This window comes from Nylanderia fulva, unplaced genomic scaffold (assembly GCF_048542155.1).
Source record: "Nylanderia fulva isolate GAGA-0341 unplaced genomic scaffold, ASM4854215v1 Scaffold64, whole genome shotgun sequence".
NCBI classification, from domain to species: domain Eukaryota; kingdom Metazoa; phylum Arthropoda; class Insecta; order Hymenoptera; family Formicidae; genus Nylanderia; species Nylanderia fulva.
Window position 1 is genome coordinate 468,058 of NW_028190742.1, and position 19,711 is coordinate 487,768.

Sequence of the window (19,711 nt, forward strand, 5' to 3'; positions counted from 1 at the left end):
GCGTTAAAATCTTAATTTACGATATGATATTATCAATGGCAGTATCGTAAATTTATTCACTTTACGAAGGAAATGTTAATGGCCAAGCTTATTTACATTTTTTTGAATATTAACTAGCGATGCTCTTAGAAAATATCGATTTGTATACAAAGCAGAGGCAGAGCTTGCTGTGATTGCAGCATGACGATGTTTTCACACAAAACACTTGTATTGTTAGGAACTACTTAGATATACATTATTTACGTTACTAGATTGATAAAGGAAATTACGTTTTCCTTGATCCTTAAAAATTACTCTTGAAATCTTAAAAAACTTTTGTTTGAAATATTTTTTCCATAATATGTAATTTTCAAGTTATTAGCATGTTTAAGAATCTTATGGGATAGTTTAAGTATCAACTACAGTATTTTAGTTATTCTGGAATAAAATGGAGTAAAAAATTCTAATACGAAAAGATTGAGACTAAGCGTAGATACTGATCTGTCATCTGTTAATGATTTTAATTAGATGATATAAAATTGTATCATCCTACTGATTTCTTATGTATGTGTATTAATTAACTATGTACAGTAGTTAGCTAATATAACGAGTTATAATTGTTATACGCAAAATATTCAATTCTTTCTAAACATTTAATTAAATAAATTAATAATTCAAATAGTTGATTAATTGTTATATTTAAATAAAATTATAAATTAATATGTTTACACATTTAAAAACGAGATTCTATTTTGTTTTGATTAAGAAAGTATACATAGAAATTAAATTTATTATTTGTCTTTTAAAAGCAATAATAAATTACAGATCGATAAAATATAAATATATGTAGTTACGAGTCTAAGCGTGCGAATTTTATAATATCATTAATAAATTTTGATCGCTTATACTTCAAAAACTGATAACCTTGATACTTTTGTATTTTTAAGACTTTTACTTTAGAATGCAAATCAATACTATCAAAATATTATACAGAAATGTTGTGAAACATTTACATGTGCATATATTTATAAAAGGTGGTGTGCAAATGTTCCAAAACAATTTTTGAAGAAAAAGTTTTCCGTAAAAGTTGTAAGATTTCAAAAGATAATTAATGATGTTATTCTAATTTATTGTGTCCCTTTCCCTCTTGAAGTATATTTATGGATTGATAAACAATCGTAATTGATAAAAAATAGAACGAGTACTCAAGTGACACTTCTTTGGAAAGAATATAAAAAAATAAACAATTTTTGTCCAAAACATTTTCTTCTTTGATAAATATTTTTTTGAGATATTTAAAATAATTATTTCAATTCAGTGGATACATGAAAATTTGCAGGAGGACTGATTACCTTGTAAACAATGCATTTTTGAAAAAAGTGTAGTTTCAAAATATTTATTTAGTATTTTAGCACTTTTTCTTTTCCGTCTAGTGAATAATATTTAGGATGCTTGGATTTTTTTTTAAATATTCAAATATTTTTTTTATGTGTATTTGTTTATGTATATATAAATATCATTTTAAATTTTAAGTTTATAGCAAACATAAATCAAGTCGACTTCAGCATTAAATTTGACGTAAATTTTATATACTTCATAATTTTGATAGAAAACTTTTTTTGTAAATGCATTATATAAAAAATATTAAATTATTCCGGAATATTTGCATCACCTTGTATATACATATACATACAAGGCACAAATAAATGTTTTATGAATAAATTCTTTTTTCAACACATTTTTATGTATTAAATATATTATATATACAATAAATATAATATTTTTAAAGTATATAAGATCTAATTTTAGGCGATTTGATTTAATTGTTTTCTCAGGAAACGATGTCTAATGTATTTTTCATTTATTTTGTGTTTTAGCAACGTGAACGTGTTGCGTCTGTTGTGCACAGACAAGAGACCGTGGACTGCTTGAAGAAATTCAATGCAAGGCGCAAATTAAAGGTGAGTTTCTTTCTTTTAGAAAGTTTTATTCCATTGTATATTAATTTATATGTATTTACATTTTTAATTTAAATATACATGATTGAAAGATATACAATTTTGTGATTTCTCGTCATGATTTCGCAGTTTGTTTATTTTTTATTTAAATAATTAGATTAATATTGAAATAACTAGATTCTTTCAAAAAATTTAATTATTATATAATAAATAAAAATATTATATAATTATAAATATGAATACACACACACATATATATATATATATATATATATATATATATATATATACATATGTTATATAACTTTTTTCGCAGATATTATAAAATAAAATTTTAAATAAAAATTATAACATTAAGAATTATAAGATCTTAAGTTTTTTAAATATAAAAAATGTTTTTTGTTTCTTGAAAGAAATGTATAAATTTTTTTATTTTTTATTTAAAAAAGAAAATTGTCAATTTATATTTATTATTTAATATTTAATTAATATTAAAAAAGATATATTTATTATTTAATTAATATTGAAAAAGATTACATTTAAGTTAAATATCTCGAAGAATCGTTAAATTACGAAATAAATTGAATTTAACATTTACGAGTGACTCATATTTGGAAAATATATTGCATATAGCTTTTGATGTCAAAAGATTGAAATTTATTATTTGATTTGCGAGAATCAACTGCTAATTTTGGAGAATGCGATCATATGGAAAGATATTATGACTGTAATTGCGCACATTCTCATTCTAACTGCGACTGCAAAATCTTATATATTATCCTCGACTTTACAGATGCAAAATTCATTATGTCCGCTTATCATGTACTATTTATTCGCTTTGCGATTTAGATACCGTTCGTGCGGTGCAATATGTGCATATTACTAATATCCATGAAATTAGAACAATACAACGCGTGTTCATCAGCAGTAATTAATTTTCACTTTAATTCATTTATCGATCCTTTCTCGAGAGTCATTATCGAATAAGAAAAATCAATTCTCAAAAATACATATTAGTATACATATATCATATTAAAAAGAAAATAAATCAAATTTTTTGTGATTATGTTGTTTAACATAAAATCGACATACATTTTAAATAAAAAATGCATACTTTTTACTTTAAATTATAAATTTTTAAATTGTTATATATGAGAGAAAGCATACTATTTTCGATGATGTGGTAGTCAAAAAATATAATAACATATAATATTAATGTAAAATAATCAACAATTTGTTTTAGTTAAATTTTTAATATTCGAGTGATTTACGGAATTTCTAAATAATTTATAAAAAATATATGATAAATATGAATAGTTCTTGTAAAAGTTATCAAGGAAAATTATTTTCATACAGCCGATTCATGATGCAGTTTTCTAGCACATAAACCTTTTGCAGCTTTGGTTAGTGATAACGGCTTCTGTTAAGAACCGATAATGTCTCTCTATCTATGAACACTATTTTATTTACGGTCATGTCGTTTGATAAGTCACCGAGTATTAAACAATCGAAGCAGTACGATTTACAATTGCAATTGCTGCACACTCGCACATGTAATTTATAAGAGCGAGACGCAGTACCACTTTTTATTGCCACATGACACATTGTTCATTTGTCGTTATCGAAATACGCCGAAAATTCGAGAAATATATACGAGAATAAAATTTGTTCTTCTCATTAGATTTTCAATTTAATTGATTATATGAAGTTAAGAGTGATTATATGAAGTTAAGATTTTAAAAAACTAAGCGTATTTGATGACTCAACAGCGTGAAATTTTTTATTGGTCTCTTTTAATATGCTTTTACTACGTTTTTATAAGGAGAGGAGTACTAGTATATTTAAATAATACAATTATTTTTGAATATTATAAGTTTTGTTGCAATAATTAATAGTTTGTATATTTTCTTAAATCAATATTCTCAAACCACTTTTATCGGTAAAAGTGCTTTTATTTATAAAAGTATGTTGAGAATAAAGGTCTTAATTTTTAATTTCACAAATATAAACTTTGTTGTTAAAAAAATTCTGTTTTAAATATTTATTAAGAAATTAATATGTTAATTATTCATTATTAATATATGTTAATTATTCAAATTTTTATGAATCTTTGGGACTATAATTATTTACAAAAATTTATACAGTATGGATCACTGTGACTTTAATTTATATATATTTTGTATAAAATTATGTTATAAATTATAAATTATAATGGATTTATTCTTGAGTGCACTTAAGGTGATGCTGGAACCTATTCTATTTTACCGACGAAATGTTAATTTTGTAATTTTATGATTATTTTTTATTGCTTTTATAAAATTAAAAATTGTTTTCAGGGATTAAAGTGCATATGTTAATAAAAACATGGACGGTCAGCTTTGATTAAAAAAAGAAAAATTTCGAAAAACCGACAAGCTGTCAGTTGATATAAATATTTATTTTATATTAAAGTTATACAGTTTACAAAAATACAAAATAAGCTTAGAAGGGCAAGGAGGGCATGTAAAAGAATGACAGGAAACCTTTAAAATTAAGTTATTTAGAGGTTTAGCCTTAAAAATAACAAAAAGATTTATGTAAAATATATAGAATATTGAAGTAATAAACATAAAAAAGAATAATAAATAAGTTCCCGGATATTGTACATAAAATTTTTAATATATATATATATATATATATATATATATACATACATACATATATAAAAGTAATAAAAAATAAAAATAAAATTACAAGTAACATTTTGTCGACAAATTTTTACAGAGTCAACTCTAGCATCACTGTAAATGGAAACAGAAATATTTTATATTTGTTGGCAAGGGAATACAAATTTGCGCCGTTATCACGGGCTTATTACTTTTTTATTTGATGTTGCATGATAGCAATCATTTTTCTTTCTCACTTGCAGGGCGCTATATTGACGACCATGCTGGCAACGCGAAATTTTTCCAGTAAGTATGATACACAGGGTAAGTACCTCCGGCCCTCTTCAGCGCTCTATACGGTCCACGACAGACAGTACTTTTATATTTTTTTGTTAAATTTGACGTTTTCCCGTGTATCAATATATACGAATTCAACGATCCTTTTTATAATCCGAGCCATGCAACAAAACGTCCTCCCATCCTTGATTTCTCTTGCATTCTCTTGCATTTTTCTATAGAGGATCTGTTTATCTGCCTTTCGCTTATTTTTTTTAAAGAGAAATGCTTCATCGTGCAGTCGTGTACACAATATTTTTACTATTAAATTTGTCACTGTCAAGAACAAGTTGTATTTCATCATCAATTTTATTTAGTATATATAGTTACGTAAATTAAAATAAATATAAACAATTTTATGCACCACCAAATTGTGTTTGAGCATTATTTTCTTTCATGGAAATGATTGCAAAATGAAGCACTTGTATATATATTTTTGCTCATGTACAAAGATATAGAGTCCTTTCGTTGACGTTAGATTATCAAAGGAGCGAGGTTGAACAGGAAATTAGAAAATCATATAACAATGCGTCAATGATCAACATATCATGTCAATTCTCTAAAAATCATCGTCGATGCAAGTTCATAGTTAATTAGGCACTTAAGCGAATAATCGCGTTTCATCTTCGCTCGTTCGGCACATTGGTTATCATAATATGATGTTTCCCATCTACATATTTCGTATAGCCCCTATCTATCTCATATAGATATCGATGCATATGGCTCGCACTTTATGTCCTGCAAAGACTGTGTTACCCAGAAAACAGAATCTTATTATTATAATAGATGTTTATATTGAATATACGTGACTCTCGTTATAGAGATAAATAATTTTGAATCCTTTCGTTATACTGAATCTTGTTAAAGTTACTGATAAAGTTATAGAGATAAATAATTTTAAATTCTTTCGTTATACTGAATCTTGTTAAAGTTACTGATGAAAAAGTAATATATAATTATGACATATTACACATTTTTCATGTCTATGTAAAATAGTACAAAATAATAATTACAAATTTATAATAAAAAATGAAGTGTTCTATTGTGATACAGTGAATGTGCGTTTTTCTTTTTATGTCTGAGGATCTGAATTCAAATCTGACTAAAAACACATCTTGAGTCTATTCAATCATCATCTGTCGGCAGAAAACGGCGAACTACTACCAATTTTTTGCCACGAGAATCACTTCAATCTGGCCTTTTGGAACCAATATAAAACTGTAGGTCCCAAAATTGTATATCCGTGTAAAAACTATAAAAAGGTGCACATTGCAAATATGTATTGGGATCTGACATCTGTAGTCATGACATCTGGTGGCGAGAAATAAAAGCAGTAGAAGCTCATTGTCAGTAATCAGGTTTTTTTATGAATTAATTAATTATTATTATGGATTGCGGGATATTTTCTCTACGTTCTAAAAGTTATATATATTATATAAGTTATATTATAGGTATATTATATAATATTATATATACTATATATATTATATATACTATATATATTATATACAGGGTGTCCCGCAACGTGATGTCCACAGTGAAACTTTGTATTGGGATCATTCTAAGTCAAAAAGTCTTAATATATATGTACCCTAAAGTCGATTGTTTTACAGTTATAGCGAAAAGACAAAATTACATATAATAAGATAAGTATTATTTATTGAAGATAATAATTTTATACTATATATATTATATACAGGGTGTCCCGCAACGTGATGTCCACAGTGAAACTTTGTATTGGGATCATTTTAAATCAAAAAGTCTTAATACACATATGCTCTAAAGTCGATTGTTTTACAGTTATAGCAAAAAAACAAAATTGCATATAATAAAATAAGTATTATTTATTGAAGATAATAATTTTATTTATTGAACGATAATATATTATATACTTTATAAACTGTGCAGTAATGTAAATCATAAAAGTATTTTTCTCGCACTTGTGCGGTAAAGTAAAGCATACATTGAATGATCCCAAGAATACAAAGTTTTACTGTGGACATCACGTTGCGGGACACTCTGTATATTATAATTAAATATTATGTGCCCTGTTTCAAATATCGGTTCATCTTCAATGAATTTTCTTTGGGATTTGTACCAACCCAATAAATGCTTTGCATATTAATAAACATAATAAATAAAATATCACATTGTGTCATAATGACACTATATTAAACATGAGCTTCTCGGCGCCATGTTGACGTATGCGTTTCCGCCCATATGTCAGATCTCAATATACATGTATGTAGAGGGTAGGTCACGGTCTGTACCACATAAAAGAAAAAGAAGCAAAAAATAAATATTTCATATTTCTTGCCTCCAAATCTACAGGCATGTTTAAAATAGCGAAGGGATTTTTAAAAAATATATATTTTGCGATTAAGCAAGTATATAGCGAAACTTTTTTCCTTATGTGCGTATTTATCGTAAGAAGATTCTGGGTAATTCAAATTGTCGTCACAATGCACTCAAGCAGTTTTCCCTTTCATTTAATCATCACTGTTATCATGCCGTTATTCGATACAAACCAGGCAAACAATCATTCGAAACAAATTAAATAAATCATCATTGCCAAAATTTTATTTTCTTACTTATCGTATGTATTTGATCATTCATTATATCATGGATATTGTAAACATATTGCAATAATATAGGAGTCGATTTCTGAGAGCTCATTAATAACATTCAAATCATAGAATTGCGTACATCTAAATCTATTTATCAGCAAATTTTATCGTTCAAGAAATTATATTTATTTATAAAAAGTTGATTTAATTACATCAATATTTTCCTTTAAATCTTGTTATAATAACATTTTAGAAAAATGATACATCAGGCGTAGCTCTAAATTAAGAGCAAAAAATTACGTTTTTTGACTCTATTCATCCTAATAATATTTTTTATTTTTCGTAATAAAATTATTTATTAGATTTGTCTACCATTAATTTATGCAATAATATTGTAATATTACATAAAGGACCTTCTATTCTTTCTAAAAAAACTGAAATAAATCATATTGTTACTAAAAAAAACGTACTAATACCCAGATAGCCACAGTAATTATTATGACATCATTTTGATGTCATAATAATTACTGTGGCTATCTGGGTAAATAGGTATTAATAAATGAAATTATATGACATATATGAATTACTAAAAAATATAAAAAAAAATTATTTATGCAATTTGTTTTATATTTTTATATAACCAAATATAAAAATTTAAATTTGAAGTATAAGACAGGCGATAAAAATGTAAATATAAAAAGTTTATTACATATTATTACAAAAAGTAATAGAATAGCAGTTTGAGGTTTGTGCAGCACAGTCGCTTTAGAATTTTTTAAAAATAATATAAAAATGAAACTGTCATTTTAAAAGATGAGTGCGAATATGGATTATTATAGACATTTACACAGATATACACGCATATGCACACATCTCGCTGTTATTTGTTCGATTAGCATAAGTAAATACGGGCTCGTTCTATTCGTAATAAATGTTTGGCAGATAATATGCCATATGTTATGTATCTATACACATATATATTTGCTTATGTGATATTATCATCTAAAATAATGGTTTTAGAATATATGTTGATTCACATCCACTCCGTTTCCCTTTTTAGATTGACAAGTAGCTAAGCATCTTGCATTTTGTAGATTCGACACATATTGTCATATTACAATATATCGCATATCTGTATATAACACGTGTGATTTACCTGTTATTACAATTCAGTGTTAAAGTTTAAAGTATTTATATATATATATACTATATATATATATATGTGTGTGTGTATGTATATTTGTATATATATATACATATACATATATATATATATATATATATATTTGTATTCTTTTTGTACTTTTAACTATGTTACAAGGATATGCTCACACATTTCCGAAATTCTTTGAATAATTCATTTTAGTGCAAATAATCGAAATTTCTGTATAGTAGATTTGTCGCGACATCTACATAAGAAAAATAATAAAATTCTTATTTTTTAAGAAAATTAAGAAAAAATTAATTACCGTTTTCTATATTTATCGGAGAAGCGAATTAAAAATGCGAAAAAATAAAATACAAATAAAATCAATTAAACTATATCTCATGATGGAAAATTGTCAAGAGCGGAATAATATTGTTTTTATTTACATAATGATTGTTCTTTTTCATCCGTTCGAATCTTTTGTTAGAGTAAAACTGCGAAACAAGTAACTCTTAAGACTATCACATACAAATTGATATAGCTGCATATGCATAACATAAAATTGTTTGGAACAATGGGCATATTAAATCAATATGGAGACTTTATGTTCGATGCTCATTTGCCCAGTCAGGTTTGCCCAGTGAACACACACTTTTGCATAGGCGCATAAGCGTAAGCATAAGAATTTTGATTGGTCTATAAATGTATGCATAAGAAATTCAACCAATCAAATTTCTTATGCATATGCTTATGCGTTTATGCAAAAGTGTGTGCTTCCCGTTTTATGTTGTGTATATGCAGCCATGTCAATTTGTATGCGATGGTCCTTAGTTCTCACATATTAAAAGCTTTTTTATTTTGTTTTCTCCCCTTCTCTTTTTTATTAAAGCTTGAATTTTGATTTTAATTAAATTTATTTCAAATGCTTTGAGTCGATCCCAAACTTAAAGCTCCTTCAATTTTTCTTCCTTCTTGGACTTGTGATTCCATTTCCTGCTTTGAATTCATTGTTTGTTTTCGGAATAAAAATTGTTATCGACTTATTAACACATCGTTAATAATAGAGTTATTAATAAAGATTAATATAATTCTTAAAAATATCGCGACATATTTCATATCACAGAAAAATAATATTAATGATTTCACTTCGCGTTAATAAAAAAATCGTGCGATGTGATGTAAAAAACTTTCGATTACATTTTAATAGCCTAAAAATTAAATAAGATTGAAAACATTACGCTATCGAATTTACATATAACTTACACTCATGTATACCTATACATAATCTAAATTCTATTTGAATCCCAGGGTTGTTCGATTGCATCGACTATGATTTGATTGTGATTGATTGTGAAAACAAATATACAGGCATGCAATTTTTTCAAAATGAATCATTAGATAGATTTCATATACGTATATATAATTTCTCACTTTCATATATGATCGTGATTTTAAGGATTTTTATAATCTTTTAATCGTGGTAATATCTACAACGAAGCACGTAAAAGCGTTCGTTGTCACGCACATTTGCTTGAAAATTATACAACGTATTCAATTTTTATTTTCGACCACCTCCAAAAACTTTTATTTTTAATTGTTCAACAAAATGTTTCAGACAAAAATTGTTTGATTTGAAGAAGGAAAATGATGCTACTAACTTTTTCTGAAGGACAGTTTTTCAAGATCATTTGATGGTCATTTGTTTCTTGAAATAGGAAACTACTATAATCTTTTATACAAATCAATTCCTCGCAATTTTCTATATAAAAAATTATAAGAGTAAAATAACAAAAAATAGTTTATGCGGTATTTTATATCTAAATTTGATACCAAAGATACATAAACTATGAAATATCTCGTATAATATTAATATTCATTTTTCGATCTCAATACTTTTATGCATAAAATAATAAATCGATTGGTGTAAAAAAATAGTTGTTTGTAAGAAAAATATGTAGTTATTATAGTTACGCATATTTTTTCTTACAAATAATTATGTTTTCTTTATACCAATTGATTTTTTTTCATTATTTTATACATAAAAGTATTGAGATAAGATCGTCGAAAAATGAATATTATATGAGATAATTTTATTCAGTTTACGTATATCTTTAAAGTCAAATTTAATTATAAAATATCTCGTATTCATTTTTTAACCATCTTACTCTTATAATTTTTTATACAAAAAATTGTGAGGAATTGATTTATATAAAAATAAATTATAGTAATAGTTTTATTTACAAAAACATAAATAACTTTTAAATAACCTTGAGAAACGTCTTGCAGACAAAAGTCAGGAGCGCTATCTTATTCTGTCTCTCTTCAAATCAAACAACTTTTGTTTGAAACATTTTGTTGTACAGTCAAAACTAAAAAAAACCTTTAGGGATGATTAATTAAAATTGAACGTCTTGTGTAGTTTATTTAAAAATAAAAAATAAAATTACAATTAGAGATGTTTATGATACTTTAATAAATTCTTGATGTTTTGTAGTATTTTTATATACATTTAAGATATGCATTAATTATTTATTATAATGTTTCTTGTGTTTTTATTATACTTACGGAATATCATGACTGCGGACTTAATTTTATTTACAACATTACATCTCTTAATAAGAGTTGTTGTAATTTAAGCCGATTACTTATTCTACTCAATATCTATCTGCCGATAATTCTCACAAATTCTTGGAAATTACGACGCTCATGCATTACTACGAGTGTAATGATAGTGTAATGATAGTTGACAATAATCCTGTTGTACAGTTAGATCGTACAACTTATATTCGGGCGTATAGTCATAAATCGAGTAAAACTGACAGGCTCATATTCATTATATTATTTTCTGGTTACTACATACCTATACTCCATTCAACGAAAGAACGTGCATCGGTTTGCGCATAGACGGGCAAAATAGAGACAGGTACCAATGGTCCAATGCTTCGAAAGTCTGATGCCATCTATTGCAGGCGTTGATAAATTAAATGAGCAGTGAAGGAGAAACTCTGGGCGAAAACCTGTCCGAAACGGATAAATCGATACGTTTTTCTCATTGAACGGAGTATATATACATTCTAATTGCTTATATTCTTTCAAAAACGATAGCTACATATGCTAATCTCTTTTCCTTGGAAACATTTTAAAGAAGATTATCTTGACGATGAAACAATCCTATATCCATCACACGATATGTGTGAAATATTATGACTTTTACATGTAAGGAATTATCTGTAAAAGTTCCCTCCCTCCCCCCTCTTTCTCTCTCGTCTCAAATCTTCTAACAATAAGTAAAATAGGTATATTTACCTATTGCGAGATATCCCTAATAGCACAACATATCTGAAAGATATTCACAGAATATTCAGAGGATATCCAGAGGACATTCGAACATCCTCAGGATCTCTATCGTCTTCGGGATATGTGTGCTGTTAAGCATATTATACATCTATAAAAATAAAATATACATAAATATACATCGATAAAGAAAAAGTTATACGAGAAAGAGTTTAATATATAATCAATATTCAAAGCGCAAATTTTTTTATGTCAGGTCAATTTTATATGATGCTTTTTTGTGGTCCATTACACACAAATACTTATATTAAAATGTATATAATTTTTTAGCAGCTATATTTTAGGACGCGCGTATTTCTATCATGGATAGCAGAATCGCACGAATTACATATGGATTTATAAATCCCAAATCGTGCATACAGCTTCCGGGGAATCCACAAATCCATAAATTCTCGAGTTAGCTAGTAATTTCATATATTAATGCATTCTCTTGAGAGAATACTGACACGAATAAATCTCTCCCCCTCTCTTTTTCTCTCCCTCCCCTTCCTCTCCTCCTCCTTCTTCCTATCCCACTCTCTCTCTCTTTCCTTTTCCTCCTCTCTCTCGTGTATATATATTTTTTCTTAATTAGTCAATTATATCTATGACTTTTTTTTTGACAAAGGAAGACCGCAGCGTACATAGTGGGTCGGAGGTGCAAACTCGACGTGCTTTATTCGTAAAATAAATGTTTTACTCTTGATTAATTTTATAATATAGCATTCTATAAATTATTGACAAATCTTTGAGTATACAACAATCGATACAGTCGATAATAATTGAATCATGAGAAACGATTGATTTGTGACATTTTAAAATAAAATTTTGTTTCACTAAAGAAGCAAAATGTTGGATAGAAAAATACCATTTATCTCTACGGTTTTAATTTTTATTATGTAGGTTTTTTATTATATACGTATATATTTTATAATAGTAATATCTATTTGATAAATGTTTATCCAAACAATTCTAACTTTTATTATGTATTTTTATATATTTATTATTATTTTATTATTATAAACTTTTAAATGTAGACTCATATCTTTTTGGTGAATGTTTACTTTAGTGTAACATCTGCATTTTGACCTTAATGTATATATACATATATTGTCAAGATTGTGACTTTATGTAACATCCAAAAAATTCTGAGAAAAAAATTTATATATCATCAAATATAAATACATATATGTATATATACATAATTATATATAAAATATGTTCATATATGTTTCCTTTACCTTGTATAATTTCTATATAAAAAAATAATTGAAAAAAGAAAAATAATTGAAAAATAATTAAAAAAATAATGTTCATATTGTTTTTTCTTTTTTATTGTATTATAGAAAAAGTGAAATTAGAACATTGGATAAAAATTATTCATAAATATACTTATACATATAATTATATTTATTTAAATTATAAATATACGTATAAAAATTTATTTAAATTATAAATACGCGTATATAAATTTATTTATGATTATATGTATATAATTAATATGTGGATAATTTTTTATCATTTTTTCAAGTTTCACTATTTTAACAAAAGTAATGCAAAAAAATTATTCTTTCAATTTTATTTTTCAATTTTTTTTATTCTTTTCTTTATATGTCAACAGAGATTATATTAAGCAAAAGAAGAAAACATACATATATGGATATATAAATTTATATTTGATTTTGTACTTTTTTAGACTTTTTAACTGGCTGATTTTAGTTGTTCATTAAAATATTAAGAAATTTTTTGAATGTTATAACATTGACAATATGTATCAAAGTTTTATTTTAAGCTTAAGCGATACAGTTGATTATCTTAAAAATAAAACGTTTTTGAGAAAAATGTTCTATATAAAGTTTCGAAAAGGACATCAAGGCTCAGAATTGCTCTTAAGCAACTTTTTTCTAAGTTATTTAGAGATTGACATATTTTTCTTAAATTTTTCTAAACCACATAAATTTTTTATAAATTGATTTCTCGTAATATTCAGCATAAGAAATTATGATGATCAAAAAGTGAATAGTTTATGATATATTTTATACTTTAGTTTGACATAATTTTACATAAATTATGAAATATTTCGTAAAATATTTTTCTATAATCTTATCTAAAATATTTTTATGCATAAAATAATAAGAGAAATCAATTTAGTGTACAGAAAATACATAGTTATTTTTAAGAAAAAATATGTAACTGCTAGTTGCAATTTATATACAAACAATTATTTTATTTATTCGTACATTCTTATTTATATAATAACGAATCCTAATAGTTGCTAAAACATAGTTTGGCAATTAGTAAGAATAGTCCGCAATTGAAGAAATGACCAAAAAATTGGATGTTTTTTTATCCGATATGTTTTCTTTGCGCAAAAATCTAGGTTCAAATTTTAAATTTATATCATTTAGTTTGTAAACAGTAGAACTTTTTACAAATTGTTATTCTTTTTCGGCATTTTGCATTAAATTTTTAGTTGATCTCTCTTTTTGCAATTGTTATTTAAATTTAAATAAAAGTTCAAAAAAATTAATTAAAAATAAAATTAATTTAATAAATTTTGAAGAAACATAATGTAATATTTAAAATAGTGCAGTATACAGGTTTTTTATTTTAACATTTATCTTAACAATTTCGTTAACCTAATTTACATTTTCTATACGAAAAAACTACAAGAGAATATGAAACATTACTGGTATAACAATAAATTCTTTAATAATATATTATTAAAGAATTATTATACTAGTTTTTTTTAGTATTCTTGTAATTTTTTCCGGATGTGGGCTGTAATTACACAAATTTATTTTATATATATGTATATATTATATATAAAATATATACATATTATATATATAATATGTAATACAATGATATTTTAATGTTTCAACTCTCATTATTATACATGTACAATATATATTTTTCGAGTAAATGCGTTTCAAAGATACAATTTGAATATTCGCTAGTTTTTTCTAAAACTCGTGGAATTTAATTACATTTAATAAAAATTTTGATTTATATTGAAATAAATTTAATAATTATTTATTTATTTATATACATATATATTTGCATTTCTAACAAATTTACTATAATTTTAACACAATATTTCGATTAGTAATTTTGTATCAATAAGATATATATATGCTTCTCTCTCTCTTTCTCTTTCTCGCTTTCTTTGTTCAGATTATTTATGCTTATCAAAATTGCGCCTTGCGCAATTATGTTTGCATGTTTTAATGCGTTATAATACATGCCTCAAGTTTGTATTGAATATGGCTCTATCTTTATCTTACTGGTAAGCAAAGCTAATCCATCTCAACAATTAGAGGTGTTTTTTCAAGCTACAGCGACTAGATTTAAGCTAATTTATTTATGTACTTTAGATGTCAACGCCAAAAGTAAATGTTTATAAATTTGTGCAAGATAGTAGTAATTTTAAAATAATATAGATAAATAATGAGTTTTCAACGGATTTTGTTTTCAAAAATTTCATGAAGAAACTATAGTATAATATATACATTAATTTAATTGATAACAGCAATTTTTTTTCACTACACAAATTTTCTGTATCCTGGTTTTTAAAGAAAAATTCTATTTTCATATTTTTAATAACTCAAGAGTCTCTATCTTGTTAATTCTTTTACTACGATAAAGAAAAAAATTTTCAAAATAAGAAAACTATTCAGAAAGCTTTCAAATTCTATAAAGATTTTGAACGAAGCAGGATTTTTATTTTCTCTCTGTTTTTTAATAAAGAAATTAAATGAAGCTCTCATCTCTACTTCTTAAAAATAAAAATATTTTATTCGGTTTATTAAAAGTTACAAAATTTATTTAACTCTTGAATTAATATAATTTCAAAAGTTAAAACAGTATTTAAATCCCTAGATAGAAAAATGCTAGTCTAATGCAAAATATTTTATATATATTTTACATCATATGCTTATTTCTTATAATACTTGCTGATATAACATGATAGTGAAAATGCAGTAAAAATTGAGTATTGTTTGCTATTAGTGACAACAGATACGTCTACTAGTAGACAAAATCTAATATATCAGACGCTGATAATGAAAATGTAGTAGAAATAATAAATGTCACATCTTGAAATAATAAATTGTCACAGTAGAAATGTGGCAATTGTAATATAACCTCAATTATCAAGTACTGATGGTAGAAATCGAACGTAACCTTGCTGTCACGATGTGACGGTAAAATTCGAATATGTTTAACAAAAATTATATTAATATATAGATGCAACCAAACCGGTATATACATATATGTGTTAATGAATTATAGATATATTATTGCATAAATTGCCATAATTATTTATATTTTTAGTCTAAATATATCAAGTATATCTTATTCTGGATTTTAATATAATATAAAATATAGTTTATGTTATTATAATATATAGTTATTTTTATTATTATATAATCACAATTTTGTAGTTATATTCATATAATCAGAATTTTGGTATAGTTAAATAACTAATAAAATAATTTCAATTATTAAAATTTATAAAACTATAATTATATTAATTTATAAAATTAATAATTCCTAAAATTCAAGATTTATATGGGAATTGAATTTTTATTTTGCATGTCAGTAAAGAGACGATTTTTCATTAACCTTTCCGAACAATCAGAAATTAAGTAATAAAATATTATACTATCAATCTTAATAATCGTGTTTTATAAATTATAGAGAACACTTTTTGAGAAATGATATATTTTGAATACATTTGAGAAAAATGTTCTTTTGTGCCAAAAAAAATGAAATTACTACGAAGTTGTATGGTAAACTTTCTTCTCTTTCCCAATCAAAATAGTAACATCGACGCGACTGAATCGAAACATCTTTAACGGAATATGTGGAGGATTCCATGTATGCATGATGACATGATACACTTTGTATTATTATATTTTTATTTCGTTCACTTTTAATGAATGTAATCTCTCAATGTAGTTTTTTATCTATTTTTCTCTGGTATAAATTCTTTTTTATTTTTTGTATGTGTGTTTCTATTTTTATCACAGTTACTAAAAATGGCCCGAAATTTGGGACCAAACGTTTAATTTTAAATTAATTAACATTGCTTAAAATTATTTAGAAGTTTTCATTCGTACCTTTAACTCTTTAACTCTTTCTCTTATATTAGTCCTTTCTATTATCTATATTAAAGTATTAATAATTTGAAAGTACATTTTTATAAATTATACGTGTTAAATAGAAAAAGTTTCTACCTTTTTGATACTTCTTTTTTGGTTTACAATGGTTTGGTTTAAATTTTATTTTATTGTAAGAGCGCGTAATTCAAAATTATTCAAACAATGTATTAAATGATATTAATTTAATAGTTTATATAAAGTTTCTCTAATTTTGTCATTAAATTAAATTTGATAATTCTTATCTTGAAGGAATTTAGGAAGCTGAATAAATATGCCAAGAAATAAAATTCTTGCTTGGGATGATAAGCACAAAAATGTTTAACTTACTTATCAAAAATTTTTCAAGAGCTTCTAATTATAAAATATATTTTTTACTTTTCCATAGTGAAAATCTAAAAGTACACAAAGGTCGTTTAATTTCTGTGAGAGGTGTTTCTCTCTTTTTGTATGAATCTACTCTAATTAAACGAGATAAACTAGTTATCGTACATATCTTGAAAATACATAGTTTTATTCGTAAAACATAATTTAAAACTTTATTTTTCACATAGAATATTAAAGATTGATTAAAGATGTTATATTAAACAAAAATCTTTTATAGAAATAAATATATGAACATTTTTCAATAATATAGAAAAAATTATGAACTCTTTCTATCCTTTTCTCTTTCTCTGTATTTTTCTCTTTTTTTTCTCTCTTCTTTTCTTTTTCTCTTTCTTTTTTCTTTATATACTTTTTTTTATTAAATTTTATTTGAATAAATTAATGTTTAGTATAATTATTCTTGCTATATCAATAATATCTACGTCAATCTTTTCGTACTCTAAATTAAACAAATTGAAGTTAATTTTGATTTTACATTCTTATATGTCTTGTTTCTTTCTTTCTTTTTGTGAATATAGTTTTTATCATAAATGTAACTCTTGTGAATGATATATGAAAGTATTTATCAATTTATTTGTTATATTCGGAGGCGTTACAAGAGGATACGCAATATATGCTCCAGCGTATTGCGCAAAGTTTAAGGAGGACGCAAAATTTTGATGTCTATTTTTTAATTATTTTTGCAGTTTTGCGAAATAATGGAGCCTTTGTCACTGGGATGCACGATCAAATTCCAGCGTAGGAGGCACTTAAAATTGTCGTAATGCCTCCGATTATATCTAAAGAAACGTACATCTAACAAATCAATATAAACAATATATTTAATTAATTTATTTTGTTGCATGTGATCGGCATGTGTATATATTTTTCCTGCAGATTTTCAGCTATTAAATATATTCAAAAAGCAATTTTTAATATAAAAAAACTGTAAAACTGCTTTCTGAAAATATATAGAAATTAATAACAAAGTGCAAATGCATTAATATAGAAGTTGTGAAAACAGAAAATAAACACATTTTACTGAACATATATGCATTTGTTTCAACATTTTTTCTCTTTGTTTACGATTCTGTTCTGTGTTTTTGTTTTTTCTTATGAAATGGTTATCCATCATATCTCATCTGGATGCAATATGTTTATATTTCAATTTTTGATGACCTTAATCACTCCATCGTTATTATGTGTTGTTTATAAAATTGTCTTTACATTTGTCTCAGAAACTTATTACTGTATATATATGCAAAGTATATACTGTCAATAATAATACATTCCTAATCCCGCATGTTGAAAACATAAAAGATTATTATTTATTAATTAGTATATTGCACCATAATATTAAAAAGAAATGTTCTAATATATTCCAAATATTGTTGATTAGGTTATTAATTAATGTATACAAATCACAATTAAACTTATAGCTAGGATTAGAAAGGAATATATTTATACAATATTCATACACAATATCAACATAATTAGAATCATTTTCCATACGTTTTCTTGTATATAACTTTCTTATGTATAAATTTTAAAAGTAATTATACATTTCTTCTTTTCATTTTTTTTTCATCCTTTTTCTCTCTTTCTTTTTTCTATTTCCCGTTTTGAAAAAAGCTATGCAGTTTTTTTAAATTAACACATTTGCGATTTTAAACAAGCTTGCTTTTTTACTTGTTTGAACTTATTTTTTAAGCATTAAGAAGAAATGTCTACAATGTTTTTTTAATGTTTGAGCATTTGATATTAGCGATAATATGCTTTCCAAATCAAGAAATGCTTCAAAAATTGTTTTAATTGTGGGAACGCATTCGAAAATGGATCTAATAAATAAACATCCAAGGGTGGATTCACTTAAGCCATCTTTCGTTCATTTTGGCCTATATTCTTTACATTAGTTTGTTTTATAATGTTGGACTCTCTTTTCCTGTCTCGATTTTGTCTTTTTTCTTTCCAATTTCTATTTTATACTCATTGTTACACATGTACACACAAATACACATATACGTGCGCGCTTATAATGTACAAGGGAAAGTCAACTAAAAACCTTAAATATTTTTTGTCTTGTAATTTATTGAATACAAAAGGTACAGACTAACATTATTTTTCTATATAGTCTCCATCACGTGTATCACAAATATTCCAGCGTTTCGGAAGTGCATAGATATATCGAGAACATAAGTTTTCTAGCTGACAATGACAA

At 25.0% G+C, this 19,711-nt stretch overlaps 1 protein-coding gene across 13 annotated transcripts in view; it reads left to right on the forward strand.

The window, feature by feature from the left end:
* Positions 1-19,711, forward strand: part of CaMKII (Calcium/calmodulin-dependent protein kinase II) — a 205,810-nt gene that overhangs the window by 101,821 nt on the left and 84,278 nt on the right. For 9 of the 13 annotated variants that reach the window (XM_085488162.1, XM_029301442.2, XM_029301443.2 and 6 more), the window contains exons 9-10: positions 1,857-1,940; positions 4,846-4,906. In XM_085488162.1, coding sequence (XP_085344288.1) covers positions 1,857-1,940; positions 4,846-4,906 — 145 coding nt within the window. The remainder of the gene's footprint in view (positions 1-1,856; positions 1,941-4,845; positions 4,907-19,711) is intronic. The other 4 variants (XM_029301444.2, XM_029301445.2, XM_029301451.2 and 1 more) reach the window with 1 other exon arrangement.